The sequence below is a fragment of the Malurus melanocephalus genome, unplaced genomic scaffold (assembly GCF_030028575.1).
Source record: "Malurus melanocephalus ecotype Western Australia unplaced genomic scaffold, MMel_1.1 scaffold_1317, whole genome shotgun sequence".
Taxonomy (NCBI): Eukaryota; Metazoa; Chordata; class Aves; order Passeriformes; family Maluridae; genus Malurus; species Malurus melanocephalus.
The window spans coordinates 1-20,337 of NW_026624549.1; the positions used below are offsets into that span (position 1 = coordinate 1).

The 20,337-nt window shown below is 45.7% G+C and overlaps 1 protein-coding gene across 1 annotated transcript in view; it reads left to right on the forward strand.

The window, feature by feature from the left end:
- Positions 1-827: 827 nt before the first annotated feature.
- LOC130586801 (tenascin-like) overlaps positions 828-20,337 on the forward strand; it is a gene marked incomplete at its 5' end in the record, with an annotated part of 37,673 nt that continues 18,163 nt past the window's right edge. Inside the window, 11 exons of the mRNA XM_057387708.1 lie at positions 828-1,091; positions 2,076-2,191; positions 2,272-2,428; positions 3,003-3,272; positions 4,292-4,477; positions 4,721-4,810; positions 5,503-5,766; positions 12,483-12,755; positions 14,664-14,936; positions 15,964-16,236; positions 18,455-18,730. Of these exons, the coding sequence (XP_057243691.1) occupies positions 828-1,091; positions 2,076-2,191; positions 2,272-2,428; positions 3,003-3,272; positions 4,292-4,477; positions 4,721-4,810; positions 5,503-5,766; positions 12,483-12,755; positions 14,664-14,936; positions 15,964-16,236; positions 18,455-18,730 (2,442 nt within the window). The remainder of the gene's footprint in view (positions 1,092-2,075; positions 2,192-2,271; positions 2,429-3,002; positions 3,273-4,291; positions 4,478-4,720; positions 4,811-5,502; positions 5,767-12,482; positions 12,756-14,663; positions 14,937-15,963; positions 16,237-18,454; positions 18,731-20,337) is intronic.

A 20,337-nucleotide genomic window follows, 5' to 3' on the forward strand; every position in this document is an offset into this window, starting at 1 on the left:
TATATATATATTTATATATATTCATGCATATGTGGAGATGTGTATATTAGATCTGAGAGAAGTTCAGAGGAAAATAATGGAATCAGCTGGAGTGGAAACTCAGCTATAGTCACATGCTTGGTTTCCCAGGATCACTGACTATGGAAATCGATAGGAAATTTTGGCAGCCTGATAATGACAGGCAATGCACCACAAATTAGGTCGTTTTCTTTAGTAGATCCCTGGGGAGAAGTTGTGAAACTAAATTTTGGTAGAGTAATCAAAGAGTACTTTGGGGCTGGGAACACTATAAAAGACAATGAATACCCTTTAAAAGAAATTCCCATCTTTCATCTCCTCCTTCTGGAAGATTCCTAAGCCTCACTTTGTGCTCTTGCACAGACAAATCTATAGAAAGTATTTTCTTAAATAATAATGTTTTATTTTACTTTGGAAAATCTGTGCAAATCCCAGGACTTCTAACTCCACAATCATGTGCTGCTGGCAGTTGAATGAAACATCTGAACCCCTTGGGACCCAGCTTTAGCAGTCTTGTGCTGCAGCCATGAGAGGAGCAGCTGGAACACAGTCAGCCAGAGGTTGTGTGCAAGTGTGAGAGCAGAAATTGGCCCSTGGCTTCTGGAAATGTCTGCAGCCTCCATCAGCTGAGCATTCCTTTTCCTCAGCAGCTAATCTGTGGGACATGCCTTCCCCATTCCCTGCCTGTGAGATGAGCCTTAGGATCTGCTCCTGGGAAAATGTGGAACTGGGCAAGTCGTTATTTCCAGAGCCTTGAGAACTTCTAACTTAATTTTGGCTTTTTTTTTTTTTTTTCTCCCCCTTCCCAGTGTCTCCTCCGACTGAGCTGACCGTGACCAATGTGACGGATAAAACAGTCAATCTGGAGTGGAAGCACGAGAACCTGGTCAACGAGTACCTCGTCACCTACGTCCCCACCAGCAGTGGGGGCTTGGACATGCAGTTCACAGTGCCAGGGAACCACACCGCTGCCACCATCCATGAGCTGGAGCCCGGGGTGGAGTACTTCATCCGTGTCTTTGCAATCCTCAAAAACAAGAAGAGCATTCCAGTCAGCGCCAGGGTAGCCACATGTGAGTTTAATATTCCCTGTGTTCATCCTTTTGTCTGCTCTGTTTTCAGCCCTTTTTTGGAGTGTTGCTTATCTAGTATTTTCTGTTTTCAGTTCACCTGTGTTGATTTCAATGCCTTTATTTTGGGATATTATTTATTTTGTGTTTTCCATTTTCAGTTCCTATGTATTGATGTGCATGCCTGTTTCTGGGATACTATTTCTCTTTTATTTTTTACTTTCAATTCAACTTTTGGCCAGGACAAAATCATTCTTCTGCACTTTCATTTTCTGTTTTACTCCAGTACCAGGGACTGTGTTAGCAGCACAGTTCAAAAGCTCTTCTGCTCTCAGTGTCTCCCAGTATGGGATTTTTGTAAATTAAGAACCTTAGCTTCTTTATTATAATATACATTCCTTTATTATAATGTACATTTATTTATCATAATGTACATTTCTTTATTATAATGTACATTTTAAAATTCTGATAATTCTTCCTGAAACATAGCAGCATGTAAAAGAGCAATGTGAAATCACTTGAATTTAAACTGTTTTGGTTAAAATTGAGTTTATATTTGGTTTGCATCTTCAGTGTGTTTTATCAACTTGCCTTTCATCTTCCTRCCTGTCCTTTTGTTGTTCATCTTCCTTTTTGTTTTGTGCATGTCACTGTCATGCCTAAACATCCCAGAATCAAAAATCACTGAGATAATTTTTAGAGACCTGGGTCAGGATTTAGTTCCCCTGACTTCCAATGTCCACACCAGCTTTATTCAAGAGGGCACAAAAAAGAGTTTTCTAGGGTAAAATTCATTTTATTCTAAAGTGACATCCAAATCAGCTCAGGAAAGTCCCTCCAAAACCAGAACAACTTGATCTGAGGAGTGTTGTACAAACTGAGCTGCAGATCCCCACCTGGCAGATATTTCCAGAGGTAGAAAGCTGTCCCACCCCAGTGCCCTATTTCTTGCTGCTCATGTGAGGATATCTCTTTTTTCTGCCACAGATCTGCCTGCTCCAGAAGGTCTGAGATTCAAATCTGTCCGGGAAACGTCCGTCCAGGTGGAGTGGGACCCTCTGAACTTTTCCTTTGATGGCTGGGAGCTGGTCTTCCGTAATATGGTGAGGACACAGTTTCATGTACAGAATGGAAAATCCTGGATTTTAATGTTTGTGCTCACTGATTGTTCTATATGTTCCAGAAAAAGGATGATAATGGTGACATAACCAGCAGCTTGAAAAGGCCAGAGACATCCTACATGCAGCCAGGTTTGGCACCRGGGCAGCAGTACAACGTGTCCATCCATGTCGTGAAGAACAACACCAGAGGACCAGGACTGTCCAAAGTGATCACCACAAGTAAGCACAGCCTGCGTTTGGTCTGGGTTTAGGTGGCCACTGACAAAAATTCTGCTCTTTTGGGGGTTTTTAAACAAGAGAAAGTCAAACTCTACAGTGAGTTAATAGAGGGAAAAAGGAGGAGTGAAGTTGCTAATGAGGAAAAAATCATTCCTCTCCAAATTACCTGTTTGAGGCAGAAAGGAAATTTATGTTCAGCTGGCAGGTAGCAGGCAGTATACACTTTTACTCCTTTTTCAAGATGCACATCAGCAGGAACTAGAATTTCTTACTGAATTTCTTCCATCCTGGTGATATTTGCATGAAGAATGCATGAGGGTGGAGAAGCTCTTAGGGCTCCTACTTGTCTTTCCTCTGGCAGCTTCTGGTGTGAAGGAATTTTGATGGATTTGCTGCAGATGGATTGACTCCATTTGGAGTCTGAACCTACAGGAACCAAAGGAAAGGAGTAAATGAGGAGACTTATTTTAATTTTGCTCTGAATCAGCAATTAAAGGCATAAGAATGTGGGTGTTTTTCACAGCAGGATTTCTTTAAAAAAGCTCCTTTTTTCTTCTCTTTTGCCTGGTAACAGAACTTGATGCCCCCAGCCAGGTGGAGGCCAGGGACGTCACCGACACCACCGCTCTCATCACGTGGTCCAAACCCTTGGCTGAAGTTGAAGGTGTGGAGCTCACTTACGGCCCCAAGGACATCCCAGGGGACAGGACAACCATTGACCTCTCTGAGGATGAGAACCAATATTCCATTGGGAACCTGAGGCCGCACACCGAGTACGAGGTGACGCTCGTGTCCCGTCGGGGGGACATGGAGAGCGACCCCGTGAAAGAAGTGTTTGTCACAGGTGAGGGGCTGGGAAGGGGGCACAGGGACCACCCACCCTCCTGTGAKGTTTGTGTCTCGCTACTGGAGTGGCAGCTCCTCATTCACACAAATCCAGGCCAGTTTTAGAGGTACAGGAAAGTGGAGAATGATTTCCTGTGCCTTCTAGGCAGCAGAATGTTTAGAGCCCCTCACAAATCCCAGTTTTGTAAATGGGGGTTAGGTTATTGCCTCTCCTACCCTAAACTCCTACTTCCAAAAGCAAATTCCTCTGGATCATTTGACTGTCTGATGAGCTAAATATCTTCCACAATTCCTATTCCACCTTATTTCACTTTGCTTAATTAGTTTTGAAGCAGAGAAGTGTTTTTTTTTCTCTTCTTCAGTTCTGCAAATATTTTCTGTCATGTTTTTATAAATTTATACTGCTCCTCAGCCATCTTGGGAATGCTTTTGGAAAGTGTGGGTCCTTTAGCAGGTTAGCAAGGCTTGATGCATTAAGGGAGCTGAGAATTACATATCTTTTCATCCTAAAATACAGTTGTTATTTCAGGGTAGGGTTTGAGGCTGCTGTAGGTGTGAAAAATGAAAGCTTATTGAATTTCTATGTAATATTCACCTTTTTTTTTGAGACTAAGAGTTCCTCCCAGCCATGAATGCAAGATGTTATTGAACAGAAATCCTAGAGATGATCAGTTCTTTGTTCTTTTTTYCYTTTKKAARSYKRRGKWWTTWWWAARGRAAAMMRKWWTTTYMWYCMAAWWWKKTTTTYCCMAAAMCYKKTTYMWWRCMAAAAAAAAWTATTAAAATTGAAAATGTTATTTTTGCCTCATGAGATAGAAATTAAATTTCTTGACCTGAAGCTGGTGAAGTCTGCTTTTCCTGCTGAAAGAACTCTGGTTTGGTGCAGTTAAGGCACAACAGGGTCATGTGAGAGGAAACTTCATGGGTCATTTCACCTCCTAAAAAGCTCTGTCACAAGAGACTGCTGTCAGAGGAGAAATATTCCTAATTATTTATTAATTGCTTGGCYGATTCCAGACCTGGATGCTCCAAGAAACCTGAAGCGGGTGTCCCAGACTGACAACAGCATCACCCTGGAGTGGAAGAACAGCCACGCCAATGTCGATAATTACCGAATTAAGTTTGCCCCCATCTCTGGTGGGGACCACGTGGAGACCACAGTGCCCAAGGGCAGCCAGGCCACAACCAGAGCTACACTCACAGGTAGGGCAATGGGGACATTGTCACTRCTGTCCTGTGTCACCCCAGGGCATGGGACATGGTGGAAAAAGGGTCCTTTTGGTCACTAAACATCAAAGGAAAGAGCAGAGATTACACTTTTTACATCGGATATTGGGAAGGAATTGTTCCCTGGGAGGRTGGGGTGCCCAGAGAAGCTGTRGCTGCCCCTGGATCCCTGGAACATTATATGGACAGAAACTCATCTTTCTTCTCCTCATCTCTCAGGTTTGAGGCCTGGGACTGAGTATGGCATTGGAGTGACAGCAGTGAGGAACGACAGGGAAAGTGCTCCTGCCACCATCAACGCTGGCACTGGTGAGTGTCCTGATCCCATCCGGGCTCTGGAGGAGKCAGCAGCTCAGCTGGAGCCACTCTTTCATTCCTGTGTGATGATGGAAGAAATATTTCAGAAAATTCTTCGTTTCATTTTGCTACCAATGGGACATTTCCCCTCAAGAAAAAGAAAAAAAAATCCCTGAGGTCTTGACCTCTGAATCTGACTTATTTTTTTCTGTTTCTTTTGATGCTCTGGGAGTTTCACCTCCAGGTGAGCTCCTTAATGATAATCACACTGACCACTCTGGCCATCTTTGTCTGTGAGGAATCCTGGCAGAAGTGGTTAGTGGTGGTCAAAAGCTGGATGTGACTAAGAGTGGTTGCAGTGCTCCGCAGTGACCCTCAAACCCCAAATTTTCACCCAATGTCCTCCTTTTCCCATTAAATTATATGAAGGCTTTACTTCTGCCTCTCAACTGTAAGTGGGGGAAATTTGTTCTGGTTTTGTCTGTAAAGGAGAGTATCATCATCATCATCATCATCATCATCATCATCATCATCATCGTCATCGTCATCGTCGTCATCATCATCCCATTTCAAAAGGTCCCAAAGGTGGACAAGATCCTGAGGTGCTGCCAGGCCCCCAGTGGAGATGTGACTCTACAGATCCTGAAAACCCATCCCAGGGCAGTTCAGAGAATCCTCAACACCTCTTTTTTTTCACCCTGCAGATCTCGATAACCCCAAGGACCTGGAAGTCAGCGACCCCACAGAAACCACCTTGTCCCTGCGCTGGAGAAGGCCGGTGGCCAAGTTTGACCGCTACCGCCTGGTGTACTCGGCTCCCTCGGGGAAGAAGGGCGAGGTGGAGATCCCGGTGGACAGCACCTCGTTCCTGCTGCGGGGGCTGGACGCRGGCACCGAGTACTCCATCAGCCTGCAGGCGGAGAAAGGCCGGCACAAGAGCAAACCCACCACTGTCAAGGGCTCCACGGGTGAGTGGCAGCCTCTGCTGAGCCACCAGGGCAAGGATAAATTAATCTGATTTTTTAATGCATACCTGCAGGGCAGACTCAGCCCTGCCAGCTGTATTTCCCTGTATTTTCCTTCCTGCTGTGTTCATCTCCATGTTCCCAACGATTCTCTGCTCATCCTTTGAGAGGCCTCACAAAGAACTCAGCCATTGGTCCTGCATGGGTGTAGAACTCATCCTTTGTCTCAAACAAGGCTGGGTATTTTTGTGCATCTAACACTTCTAACGTGTTTTGCTTTCTACAGCCAAAAAATCCAGAAGAAAAGCGACCAGAATGTGTTTAACATTGTTTATTCCTGCCTAATGAATTCTCTTCACAGCAGGCCATCATCCCTCAGCGGCCTCACTGGGGCTCTGGGGGTGCCCTATTTCAGTTTTCTCATCCAAAAATGGGAAAGGCCCCTGCCCCAACCTGGTTCCAGCCACCATTTCCACTCGATGTTGTGACTTACATTTATCTATTTCTGCCATCTCCATTTGTGCAAACCACTGACCAGAATCAGAAGACTTATTGAACAGGGTTTCATTATTTGTGAAATATTTTGACCTGAGGTTTGTAGTGCATAGAATTATATCTATGTTCAATATAGATAGATACAGATATATCTTTATATATATATAGATAGATATCTATAGATATGGCTATATATAGATATATCTCTATATATAAATATATCTATACTCAGTATAGAACACAAGTAAGTCTTGAATCTTTATGTTCCTTCAGGCTAAATTCTGTGAGGCAAAGCTTGAACTGCTCTAAGTGAACATGGGCAGTGAAATCAGGATTAGCTGGACTCTGCCATCCATAAAATAGAATTATTATTTTTAGCAGATATCAAAGTGTTTATCATTTTCTCTCCAAAGAACATCTGACAGACATTGTGGGTTTTACAAATTAATAATTGCACAGCTTAAATGATCCAAGCTGGGTTCATATTCCTTGGTAAAGTCCATGCCAGCACCACCTGTGAATGCTTCACAGACACAGCAACCCAGGACAGCAGAGATTTACATGGTCTGGAAATCATCAGTCCTGAATGAGTTGTTTGATGCCTAAGCCAGGCCTTAGTGTCCAGTGCAGGGAAAAATTAGGGAGYCTTGAGGCACATACAGAAAAAAGGAAGCTGAATGTTTATGTGGCAGGAGTGAGCAGGTTCAATTTTCTCAGCTTTCTCTGTTGGAGGACTGAGAGTTTTTAAAGGAAGCCTACAGAGATGGTGGAAACTCAGGAACAGTGTGCTGTGGAATCTCACAGCCTGCTCTTTCCACAAGCTTCACAAGGTTCTTCAAGGCTTCTCTTTCCTGGTTTGCCTTTTATTTTTTTTTTCTTTCAAAACCCCTTCATCTGGCCCGCTGCATTTGTTTTATGTCTTTACTCAGAGCAGCAGTAAACAGAGAGGGCTCTGCAGCGAGCTCCTGGCAGCAGCAGTTGACATAACCTGGCTCTGTGACCTTTCTCCTGCGGAGGAATGGACAAATCCAAACACAGAGCAGGGGAGCAGGAATTCTCTGGAAGCCTGGGCGGAATGAGCCAAGTGGGCTCTTCAGTCTGCTTTTCCATCTACCCTCGAGACACTCCTCTTCATCCATCTTTCCAGCACTTGGGAGGTCCCAAATGCTCAGAACAAGCCAAACAAATTTGTTTYGTCCTCTCTGGGGGAACTTGGGTCCATTGCACCACTGGGAAAGTCGTTGGAGCAGGCAGGGAGAGAGAGGGGTGATGGAAGTGGGAAATGTCAGCAGCACAGCCAGGACTGGCCTGGCTCTTCCTGGTGGCCRAGGGGACACTCCTGATCTTCAGAGGGTCTGTGCCATCCCTGCTGATCAGACAGAGACTGCACAGGGGCTGAGTTTTCTCTCCAGCTTCCTTTGCTCATGCACATTGCCAGTTTTTCATCTCACATTTCCCCATCCTCTCAGCAGTTCAGTCAGGCCAGCAGGTTCTCAGCAGTTTCCCACACATCATTTTTATTTGCTTGCTCAGTGGATTTTACARCGCTGAGGGTAAAGCTGCTGTCAGCTCCAAAGCTGGAAATCTTCTGCCAGAGCCTTTTCTCCCCTCTCACACTCTMCCTACCCTCTGGTTATGGCTATCAACTGTCCCTGATGTGAAAAGTTCATGAGCCTCTAGCAAAGGACATTTCACRAAATCATCCACAGTACAGGTTGGCAGCCACTGTGGCTTCTGTCTCTTTGCAGGGATGAAGTGCAGCTCAAGTGACAAAGCCTTTTCTTACTGATACCCCTGCTCCTGCACTCAAGGGATGGCAAAGATCACAGAGTGAAGTTTGATAAATGCCATTTGGTTTTACTGGAAAGGAAAGRTGGAATATTTCACATTTCCATTTGCTTATCTCTTGTAGCTCTGTAGTGTAAGTCTGATGCAGACACTGAGTCCTGACCCAGAGGAGCTTCCTGGCTCTGGGAGTTTTCCTTCCCCAGAGGCTTCAGAGATGCAGGAGGATGCACTGAGGACAGCTTTAGGGTCTCATGGTGTGTGAATACAGGAGGCTGCAGCAGTTTTGTGCTGGAGCATGTGGAAATGTCTCTGCAGGGCCCTTCCTGCCCAGAGAACCCCTGGGTGCTGGGACTGACGGCTTCCAAGCCAACACCTCCGATCAAATCCCCAAAAAAGGGTGTTTGGATTGTCTGGAGAGCAGCACTCTGCTCCTCAAGACACTGTGGCTCCAACAGGAAACTCCTTTCTGTTGTTACTGAAGGCACCCCAAGGGTCCCACCCATTGCACTGAGGTTTGATCAGAAATTACAAAAAATGAGCATTTCACTCATTTGGAAGGATCCTGCCTTGAGCACACCCCACAGCTCAGCAGCTCATCTGCAGGGTGAGCACATAACCCACCCTGAAGGGCTCAGCACTCAGACTGCAGCTTTGTTCCCTCCTGCTCTGGCTCTGGAGCCCTGCCTGCAGAGCACAACGTGGGGCTGGAGCAGGGCAATGCATCAGGGCTGAGAGATAAATGACACAGCATTCGAGAAACCAAGAGCCAAACTCAAATTCCTCTGCTGAAGGACCCAGATTGTGCAGCAACTGTTGATGGATCGTGGATGTGATGCTGTCCTGCCTCTGGAAGTGAATTCGTACAGCAAATGGCTTGGAGGAGCAGCTTTTCCATTCTGCTGGATGTTTTGAAGGAGATTGATGCTGTTTACCACAGGCCCTTGTCCATGTTGTGCGTCAGGGCCTCTTCCTCTCCTGGCTTCTCCAAGGYTCTGATTGCGCCACCCTTTTTTATACAAACTCAAGGAGACATCAGGAAGAATAATTGGGTGAGCCAGTTCCATGGGAAAGGTCTGTGCTGACCACTGGGAAATTGCATTTTCCAGGGAAAACTCTCAATTTCTTTAGCTGACTCCTCCTCTGAGAGCATCTGAGGATCTGAGCAACTCTCCTCTGAGAGTTCAAAATGAGGGTTTTTAGTGGTGGCCACTCCAGTATTTCTGATTTGTGATGTGCTGCTGTAATTTCTCTATGGAATTCCAAGAGGAACAGAGGAGAACTCCTCTGTTTGCTTYGGTTTCAGAGCTCCTCAGTGCCCAGCACACAAAGTGTGTCAGAGCAGCTGGTAGCTGTTATTTGGGGGATGTTATCAGGACATTTTAATTTGTCATTTACCTCTGTTTAGCACCTCTGGTCATTACACCTGGAAAATCAATGAGTGAATCACCAACTGACCCTCCCAGCCCTGCTCCTCCCCAGCTCAGTGATTTAATATCCCCCAGCCCCAAGGTTCCTGCTCTGCTTTCCTCTCACCTGCCCAGCTCAGAAGTCACTGGGGCTCTCCATGACCTCAACACAACCCCAACATTTCCAGTGGCTTCACCCTGTCCTGGGCAGCGCAGGGTGAGGTCTTTGATCAGCTCCTTCTCACTCTGAAAGACCTGTCCAGWTTAAACAGAACACAGAAAGGTTTTTTTTTGCTGGGAAACCTCGGAGAAGCAACCATTCCCAATCTCCCAGCTGGCACACAATTTCAGATAAACCTCCATGGAAACACTCAAGGCCAGCTTTCTTGGTCCCTGGAWGCTCTAGCTCCTACAGGTATTTCCCATGGATTCATAGCCGTGTGATCCTTTTCTCCTTTGAAATACAAGACTTAATTTTCATATGGCTTTGGTGATTTTAGGCTTTGTGAGTGATGCTTTTCCTCTTGCTTGGTTAATTCTTCCTTTTGCATGGGATAAAACTCATGGAATGAAAACCTTCTCTCATTCCATGCATGGACAATGCCCCATGCAGCTTTTGAGGTGATTCAGCATCAAATCTCCCTTTTAAATCTCGCACAAAGGGAGATGTTGATGCATCTGCTGTGGATAAGGAATGTGGGAASAGCAGGATGCTGCAGGTGCTTGGCTGGATTGGGGCTCAAACATGAGAAAGATTGTGAGGAATTTGCAGTATTGGTGTGGAAGTCATGATGTCAGAGGAAAAAAAAAAAAAAGATTGTGGCACAGTGGGAGTTCACCTTTGTGAAAATTCCCACTTCAGCTCTATGAATTTTGTGAGGTAGCAGGGCTGAATTCAATAATGACCAAAGTACCAGGATGGGAGTTCAGATCTGGAGATGAAAGATTGCACCAGTCCATCCTTGGAAACAAAATTCCCAACATGAGGCAAAATATTTACATAGAAATACCCAGAGTATTTCACTGAGCTTCATCTCTCAATGGATTATTCTCTCTTATTATTAAAATAAGAAGCATCATCCCTTGATCTTTATCATGACATTGGGGTTGCTTTGTCACCTCTATTGGATGCTGGATGGTTGAGGTTTTTGGAGGTTCTGTTTGGGGCATGATTCTGTAGGATAATCCTGCGATCCCTGGTGAGCGTGATGGGGTTGTTTGTTTTACTGTCCCAGATGTGCACGAGAAATAAATGGCAGCAARAGGGGGCTCTGCATCCTGGAGAACRAAYCTGAGCATTTCCAGAGAAATCTGAACTGCTTTTAACCTGTGATGGTTCCTGCATTTCTTGTTATAACCAAACTTCTACTGCAAAGATTTCACCTCACTGTAACTTCAGATTCATTTTATTTTAAGGAAATGTGTTTGTTTTATTTGTTTCTGTTGCCACTGACAGATCATGAGTTCTGATACAGCCAGTTCCCTTTCTGTCCTGCTTTCTCTTTTCCAGATAACAGTGTTATTTTGGCAGCATTCATCTTTGACCTCAATGAATCTCCTTTCTGTTCCTGATAAGGGAAGACAGCTCCACATTAAGGATTTTTTGTTGTTGTTGAACGTCATTGTTATTTCCTAAACAATCTCTTTCCTTCTAGCAGGACAGGAAGAGCTCATCAAAACTTTTGTGTTCCCCAGCAGTAGCAATTTACTGTGTTTTTAAAGAATTTTACTGAAGATCATTATGATCTATGAGTGTTCAGCCTCTGAGAATTCAGCCCCAGCTGCCTGTCTAAGGCTTTGAGCAGCCCTACAAGAATCACTTGGGTTTTACAGGGAGAAATTTTATAGGATACTGCTGAGCCTAATTTTCATTTATCCCTTTAACTTCTGTAYTAAAACACGCATAAATTTGAAGTTTAAAATTGACAAATCAGACCCGTTTACCTTCATGCAGCGCCCCTGAAGAATCCTCAGCCATGCAGAATGGGATTATTCAGAGAGACTCTGTTCTCACTGTTGCATTTACGTGTCAGCAATTCAAATAAATCAGAAGGGTGCTAGAAAATCATCCGAGGCCACAGGTCAGGGAGARATCACACAGGGTTTTCCAGGCACAAAAATCAGGCAGTACTCTGTCATTTTCCCATGTAACTGTTAAGGAATCAGTTGTAGCTCGTTTGGAACAAAGAACTTTCTGTTCTTGCTGAGCAAATGACCTCAACTTTCAGATTTTTACCCCTAATAGCTCCCAACTTCTTTGGCCACCCCTGTGGTGGCTTAGAGGAATATTCATTTCTGTGAATKAACATTTTGATTTTAGATTAATWTCAGAWTYTAGACTGAAAGTYCAAGCTTCTCTGCACACAGGAAGGYTTTGTGGACAGAATAARGTGCTAAAGGAAGGCAAATCCATTATCCATGCAGATATGGAGGCATTTTCCTTTTCTTTGTTGTTCAGTATTAGAAATAGTTGGGAAGAATCAGCAGCATCCTTTATGTGGATGCAATTAAAAGCACAAATATCTGAATCCAAACTGCTCCAAATTGTGCCTTCCTACTCTTAAAACACAGTTCCTTCAGAATGGCAAACACTGAGTAAAATCAAGTGGTTGTAGTAATAATTCCTTGCCTCCTAGGGAGTTGTAATTAATGTTGGTGAAACACTTGCAGCTGTAGAATGGTCTGTGAGCTGCTCTCAGTAAGCAGTCTCTGTGTATTTATTTATTATTACAGTATTATTATTTATCATTATTTATTATCACAGTCCTTTACTTGCTGCTCTGAGTTTTGCTCTCACTGCAGCTGTTTTGCCATGTTTCCAAAGAGATTTTCTTGTAGTTGTCTGTGGCAGCTGATGATATAAATTAAATATATAGACATAAATTAAATATACAAATATAAATTTGGGGGGGAGCATCTCTGTGGCCCTGAGCACACCTGAAATTCATTAAAACAGAACCTCATTAAATAATCCGACATCAGCAGCGCTCTGCAACCCGAGTAACGCATTGACTCTCTGTCCTTCTCCAGAGGAGGAAGCTGAGCTGGGGGAATTGRCAGTATCAAAGCCTGGCTGGGATGGTTTCCAGCTCACCTGGACAGCAGCCGGCGGGCCCTATGAGCGCTTTATCCTCCAGGTGCAGGAGCGCGGCAATCCCGAAGGAACCCGCAATGTCACGGTGCCGGGGGGACTGAGCTCTGTCAATGTCACCGGCCTCAAGGCCAACACTCCCTATAACATCACCCTTCAGGGGGTCATTCGGGGCTCCAGGACCAAGCCCCTTTCTGTTGAGACCACCACAGGTACCTTTCCTCCAGCCCCGTGGCCCCGTTTTTTTTCCCCACAGGGATGTGAGCCAGAGCCRTTCTGAGTGCGGGGCAAACTCTGCTCAGTCCTGAGCTCAGGAAAGCCTGGCTGAGATCTCTGCCATGGAAATGCCTCAGGGTCAGTGCCCTGCTGTAGCACTTCCCTCTTTTAGGAATGCTTTTCCCTCCCATCTCAGAACAGATTTTTTTGTTCCCTTTTCTCACTCACCCGGCTGCCACTAACAGCAAAACCCAGCTGGCTGTTGTACCTGCTTGGGAAGGGCCAGCTTGCCTGGGAAAATTTTAAAAATCCTTTCTCTATAGCCCAGATACTCAAAGCCTGAGAGTGGCTTCAGTTTAAACCCTGAAGAAGCTGCCTCTGAAATTCTACAGTGGCTTCTGTGTGAGTTCAGACTCAGAGGGGTAAAGTCGTGAGTATCTGACTCGGGGCAAGGACAAACACCTTCTGTGTGTTCTCATGTAGAAAAGAACACAAATTCATTCCTGCCAAGAGTAATAGCAAATTTTAAGCCATCTCGGATCATTAAACAGTCTAACTAGTCTGAAAAAAAAATATGATGCAAAAAAGATCAAATTTAGCAGAATTACCCTGGCCTGAACAGAGGAAGGTGAGCTCTGCATTATCAGGAGGTTGCATGAAGAGCCCCAAAATTTTTTTTCTGACTAATCAAGTGAAAGGCAGCAGTTTTAAATGAGAGCTTATCACAAGCTGTGGCCATGAGAGATAAATCTACATTTCCATCTCTGCTGTGTGGCTCTCTGATCCTCGCAGGTGTTGCRATCCCTGGCAATGAACAGAGCGTGAATTAATTGGCACTAAAGGGGCACTGGTGGCCTTTCCTTCAGATAATTCCTTGCACACAATTTCTGCTGCCTCTAAGCTTCCCTACAGCCCTCTGCAACCTCCTGTCTCTGCGAGATAGCCAGGGCTGGCTYCTACCAGGGTCCCCCAAGCACATATTACCCAGCTCAGGAGGGGATAAAGCACCTGGAAGAACTAATCACAATTAAACCATGAAGTTCAGTAGAGCTTGCTCATTTCTGTAATGCTTTAATCAGCCTGGCTTGGGCAGGAACGTGCTGTGCTGTGTCCCAGGAAAAGTCCTGAGCTTTGGGAGTCTCCTCGCTGGGAGCTGGGAGCAGATGCCTGTGGAAAACAGAGCTATGTGCTGGACAGAGGAGAGAAACCAGGAAACACATCTTGGGTGTCCTGCCTAAGTGTGCAATGTGCTCCCTTCCTCTGGCCCTCATGAAAACAGCAGAAAATGCCCTGCTGAGGTTTCACTTCCCTTCCAGGGTCAGGCTTCGTGCCTGGCTACTCAAAATCCTCCCATCTGGGGGCTTCCAATTGTCAGAAATCTCTGAACCTTCCTGTAACACTCCAGGGATGTCTGCRGAGAGGAAGAAACCCCAAGGCATCTCTCCCTGTTTTGCATTTTGGCTCCAGCTCCAAAATTACCAGTCAGCTTTCACAGGCTTAAGCTGTAAGGGAAAGTAGAAGAGTAAACAAAACACAAGATTTTCCTTTGGATAAAGCAACAGCTCTGGTTTTAGCTTCWCCTAAAACTGGAAGCTGACTATTCCAAATGCCCCAGGGGCATTCAAGAAAGTTGTTTTGCATCTGCTTTCATGCTCAGACCTCAAAGACATGGCTGCTCCAGCAGAGAAAGGGAAATAGCCATAACTTTAATGCTTTTAAAAAAAAATTAGTTTATTTAACATTTTGTGATGCTTTAATTTAATTTCTTCCCCTTACTACTTTAGCAAGCTTTTACTCACACCCTCTTCTGCAGCTCGGAGCGCTGCCAGCATGGCAGAGAGGAGCCTTTGAGAGCAGGAGGAGCGCAGGGGGGCCCTTCTGACCGCTGTCGTTTCCCTCCCCAGGAGAGCAGCCCGCAGTCGCCGAGTTAACGGTTTCCGACATTACCCCCGAAAGCTTCAACCTGTCCTGGACGGCCTCCAACGGCGACTTCGACGCCTTTACCATTGAAATTATTGATTCTAACAGGTTGCTGGAGCCCATGGAGTTCAACGTGTCGGGCAGCTCCAGGAGCGCTCACATCTCAGGGCTTTCTCCCAGCACTGATTTCATTGTCTACCTCTCCGGGAGCTCGGGCGGGTTCCGCACGCGGGCGGTCAGTGCTGCGGCCACCACAGGTACACCAAACCCGCCTCAGGGCTAACTCTSCTTGTTTTAACTCTTCCTTGCAGGTTCTGCCCCTTTCCCTGCCCTCACATTCCCTAATCCTCTCCACCTTCCAAGGAAGAACCAGCCAGGGACACAGTGAGCTGTGAATAAAGCGCCATCCCACCCAGCAAAGCCAAGCAATCACATCGTGCTGGGGTTTTGTTCACGCAATAAATTCAGACATTAAGGCTGGGGCAACCTCTGAGGCAGATGAGAAGCAGAGGAAGTTTCCCAAGGACCAGCAGGGAGATGATTCCTTTTGTTCACCTTCCAACCTGTGTTTGCATCTGTCCCCCAGCACAGAGCAGGCACAATTTCTGTCAGATGAGCTGATATCTGGACACAGATTTATCCTGATTCTCCCATAAGATGTCAGGCCTGTTTCAGAATGTGCCAGCCCAATCCTTCAAGGCACATTCATTGCTTGAACTCGGCTTCAGCATTCAGATTATGTTGGGTGAGAGATTGAAACAGTCCATTTGAGTCAATGTCAGAGAGTTGTTGGCACGTTGCACGTCTCAAGGTTTTACAGCTGACAGTTCTTACAGAAAAGACAGGGAAATCAAATGTTCAGGGTGAGAGTGGAAGGTGAGGAYTGGACTGCAGAAACAGAACATTGTTATTGTAGGCAGATAATGGCTCGTGTTGTGATCGTTTAATGCCTTCACCAGATTTTGCCCCTCTAGGAGAAGTTGCCATAGTGATTTGTCACAGGAATGGAGTCATGTGGTCAGTGAAAGAGAAATATCAAATCTCAGCAATCAGATAATATAATTTCCATTTCCAGCAGCAGCAGGCTGTGAATATCCTCATTTAATGATGGGTGGCAGAGTCAGGGTTACTGCAGGGGTGATGGTATGGAAAACATAAGGAAACACAAGGCTGGGTGACCTCTGTGACCCGTGACCCTGCGAATTCAAGCTTCCTTATTGATTTATTTTATTGCTTTGGCTTTTAATAACTGTGATACATTTCCATTTGTTTTTCTTCCCGTAGTAGAGGAACCTCTCCTTAGCAACCTCAGTGTCTCAAACGCTACCTCAGCCAGCCTGTCGCTCACCTGGGAGGCGCAGGACAAGGCCTTTGACCATTTTATCCTGGAAGTCAGGAACTCTGACTTCCCCTTGGACTCCCTGGTGCTCACGGTGCCGGGGGACTCTCGGCACCACGTAGTGACCGACCTCAAAGCTGCCACTAATTACACAGCCCAGCTCCATGGGGTAATTGATGGGCAAGGTGGGCAGACCTTGACAGCCATGGCAACCACAGGTATTTCGCCGTTTCACCTCCCAGGTTTTGCTTTTTTTATTCTCCTTGCTCTTGCTATCCACCGAACTGCTCTGAAAAGTGGTTCCAACTCATCATCGTTCCTTTGAGGAGTWAGAGGGAGATCACCGTGAGGGGAAATGCCCTGAAAAAGAGAGTTTTGAGGCAATGGAAAAGGCTGAAAAAGTGCCCCCAGCATTAAGGGAGCCAGAAGAAAACCATGATTGGTTTCTTTATATATACACCCCTCTCTCAGGTTCAGTGTATATATAATTGTCTTGCTCTTGTTGATGTTTTTCACTCATCATCTTTGCATCTAGTCTTGAATGTAGTCATTCATCCCTCCCTCACTTGCTGTGCTGGGGATGGGAGGCCTCCGTGTCTCTCTCAGCCTGGAGAGGCCCCTGCATGTCGGTTTTGTCCTCCCAAAATCCAAATTTCTCCCAAGGCATTTGCACCTCCAGTGGGAGTCTCGTGCCGCATGTGGAATGACCAGCCCCAAGTGCATGGAGTGGTCTGGCCACCTTCTGCTGGCTCTGATGTTCTTCTCTGCCCAAGATTTTCATGTTCCCAGCACAGAGCAGGGCTCAAAAAGCAAATCCCCCCTTTCTTGGTGCTTAGCCCACCACTCTGCCCCTTGCACTGCCCTCTTTGATTCTCCACCACCTGCCATGTTCCCCTGGGTGTCAGAGCTTTGCCCSTGGTGATGGTGATTCCAGGATGGCTGGAGATCACTGAAACTTGCCTGAGGACATGATGCCAGCTCACTTTGCATGTGGCATTCCCAGGGCCAGGCTGTCATGGTGGGAATGTGCCTGCCCATGGATACAGGTGGCATGTGAAGGAATGTGGCCATGCCAGGATGAGGTTGGAAAAGCTCCCTYTGCCCTCCCTGAGCTGCATGTAGGGCTGAGGGCTCCGTTTTGCTGGGTTTTTCACCCAAACCTGTTTGCTTTGTGGGTATTTTCTCATCTCCTTGCCTGATTCAGGAGCACCACGGTGCCACCTTCCCTGTCGGCCACAAAGGTCACCRATTGATAGCATGACATGTGTGACATCTGTGTCCTTAATCGGGGCCACTTCCATTCACCTCTTCCCAGRCAACCCCAGAGAAGGAGGTGGATTATCATTTGAAATTCTTGCAATGAGGGACAAGAGTAAAAGTTGGAACATCTTGTGGCAGTTCTTGTTTCAGCAAAGATGAAGATTTCACTCCTCACCGCTCTCTCTGTTGGTGGGGTGCCTCTCTCTCACTTTTCCCCCAGCATGAATCGCTTCCCCATCATTATTTTTCTGTCTCTCAGTGGCTGCATTTCCCAAGGTGTTCTTGGTTCTTACTCGATTGGCAACATGAAAAATAGAAAATCAGCCCAGAGAGCGAACACAGGATTCTCTGACCCTCGAACTGTTCTCTCTCTGGGTTTTAATGAATCTTTAATGAATTTTGTGCAAAACGGGACAGGTTTGAAAGAGAATGGGTAAGGAGCTCTCCCTCTCCTGAAGGATGAGCTTCTCTCCTGGCGGGGCAGAGATGTGAATTTGAATTTCCTCCTGCAGAAAAGTCTTTGTTTCTTAAGGAAGTGCCCTGGCCACTGAACAGTCAGAGAGGAGAGCAAGAGCAACGCTGTGGGATTTATTGTTAATTAGATATTCTCTGATTGTGGCTAATCAGAGGATGAGGAACACCTTCTCTGGGGAGTCCAGGGAGGTTTTGGCCTGAGATTAGTGCTGAGATAATCCCTGCTCGGCCTGAAATACCTCATAAACCTCAGGGCCCAAAAATAGAATTCTCCACAACTCCAGGCAACAGAAACACTAAACAGAACCTKAACTGTGATTTCAGAGATTCTTGCCTGAATCCTACTTTCTCTTTTTGGAATMGCTGTGAATATGTATTCCCAGTGTGGGATTCTTGTGATTTGTATGTATGCACTGTTGGGGCTTCTGTAAATCAGGCCCATGTTTCATTAGGCAAAATGAGTTTATTTAACAAAATCGAAGGGAAAAAAAAAAATATAAATTAAGAGTCAGCACTAATTTCAGTAGCTTCTTTCCAAAACCTGAGAAAACAGCTCTTGAAATCCTTTTTTTATTTATTTATTTTTAAATTCAAAACAAAGCTAAAACATTGTTTTTTAGCCCTTACAACCCCCCTGCGACGATCCTCCCCACGCCCTTGCGGTAACGCCGCCTGTTCACCTGTGTTCCTTTCCTCCCCCAGAGGCTGAGCCGCAGCTGGGCACGCTCACCCTCACAAAYGTTACCCCCGACAGCTTCAACCTGTCCTGGACGGCCCTGGACGGGCCCTTTGCCTCGTTCCTTATCACCATCCGCGATTCCCTGGCGGAGCACGAGCCTCGCCAGCTCACGGTGTCCGGGGACGCCCGCAGYGCCCACATCTCGGGGCTGGCTGACCACACCACCTATGACATTCACATTCAGGGCACCACCAGGGAGGGTGGCACCACACAGCCCCTCACTGCTTTTGTCACCACAGGTACCCGCTGAGAGCTTTGGAGGGGCTTTTTTTTGGCTCAGGGAAATGTAAATCTCAACAAAGGGTCACTCCCCAGTATGGATTATCTCGCCAGAAGCGATGGGTTTGTTAGGAAATGTGGTGCAATGAAGGGGCAGAACAGCGATGTTGACCTTAAAGAAATTCCTGGGAGCAGGATTGGCTTAAACGGAGTTAAAAATTCAGGTTGGATGGGGCTCTGAGCAATCTGGGATAGTGGAAGWTGTCCYCRTGGAACTGGATGAACTTTTGGGTTCTTTCCAAYCCAAACCATTYCATGATTTCAYGACACTGRATGAGCTTTTWGGTCCCTTGCAATCTAACCCAATTCCATGATTTCATGACACTGGATGAGCTTTTAGGTCTCTTCCAACCCCAAACCATTCTGTGATTCTGTGATTAAGACCCCTCTGGAGCCTTTCTCCCATGTCTAATAAYCTCTTTTAACTCCTGAACTTTGAGGGAGTTGTTTCCCTGATGTTCAGCAGTGGCATCAGGAGGACCAGGCAGGCCTGGCTTGTGGAGCACCTCCTGTGCCAGGATTTTCCCTCTCAAAGACCAGCCCAAAATGTGAATATTGRGGATTGATTGATTAGAGGTAAACAAGGTGCAAAAATATATCTAAAATGAGTAAATTTGAGTTGATTCTCTGGCACCCAAATTTGTAAATATTAATATATGAGTTTCCAAATTGTAAAACTTTAGGAGGGAATTTTTATGCCAAATTCGAACAAAATCAGTTTTGGCTGCTGAGAAATGTTAAAACCAAACCCGAAGTCCTTTTCAGGAGAAGGTTCTGCCTTTAACTAATTGAAGAGAGGGGAATTTGAATGGGTGCAAGATTGGATGAATCAGCTCCTGAGCCAATAGACCAAGGCTGAACAAATAATATATAGAATAGAAGCAATTTTGGGATGCAGGATGGAGACCAGGGGTTAGCAGAGCCACCTGATCTTTCCATTTTGCCAAATTTTGAGTGAGCAAAATACACTGAGACTCTTGTGAAACTTTGGCCTTTTTTTTTTTGCTGAGACTTAGTGGATAAATTTTGAAGAGTTTTCCCMATCTTTGAACTTTGATAAATGTCACCCTGATGTGGAAAAAGAAGTAAGGACCCCTCAGAGGAATTTCTTTAAGTTGTCAGCAGCTGATTGGCTCTGGCTGTGACCTGAGTGATTCATGCCCTGTTCTGGCATCTCTGACCCCTCCAGCACCGAGAATTAAAGTTGGAGATRTTCACGTGAAATAGGTAAAGAAGTAAAATACAGGAGTTGTGAATGCTCAAGTTGAGGCTTTGGCCCTAAAGCACTGATGGAGGAGAGAGATGAAGAGAAATGAAAACTTCATGGGCAGCATTTCTAAAGCAGTTTGGTTATAAGCTTCTCACAGGGCATGGGGAGCAGGAGAAGTGTCCTTTCACAGGGAGTCTGGGAGGAGCTTAAATGAAGTTTGTGAGAGGAGGTGCTGAGATAGCCCTGAGGAAAACTAAAAATTGAGCACTGGAGGCTCCATTGAAAATCCTCATCTGTGGTCCTGGCTATTAAATCCACGCTTGGGGGATAAAATGTGATTTTTTTTTTTTTTTTTTT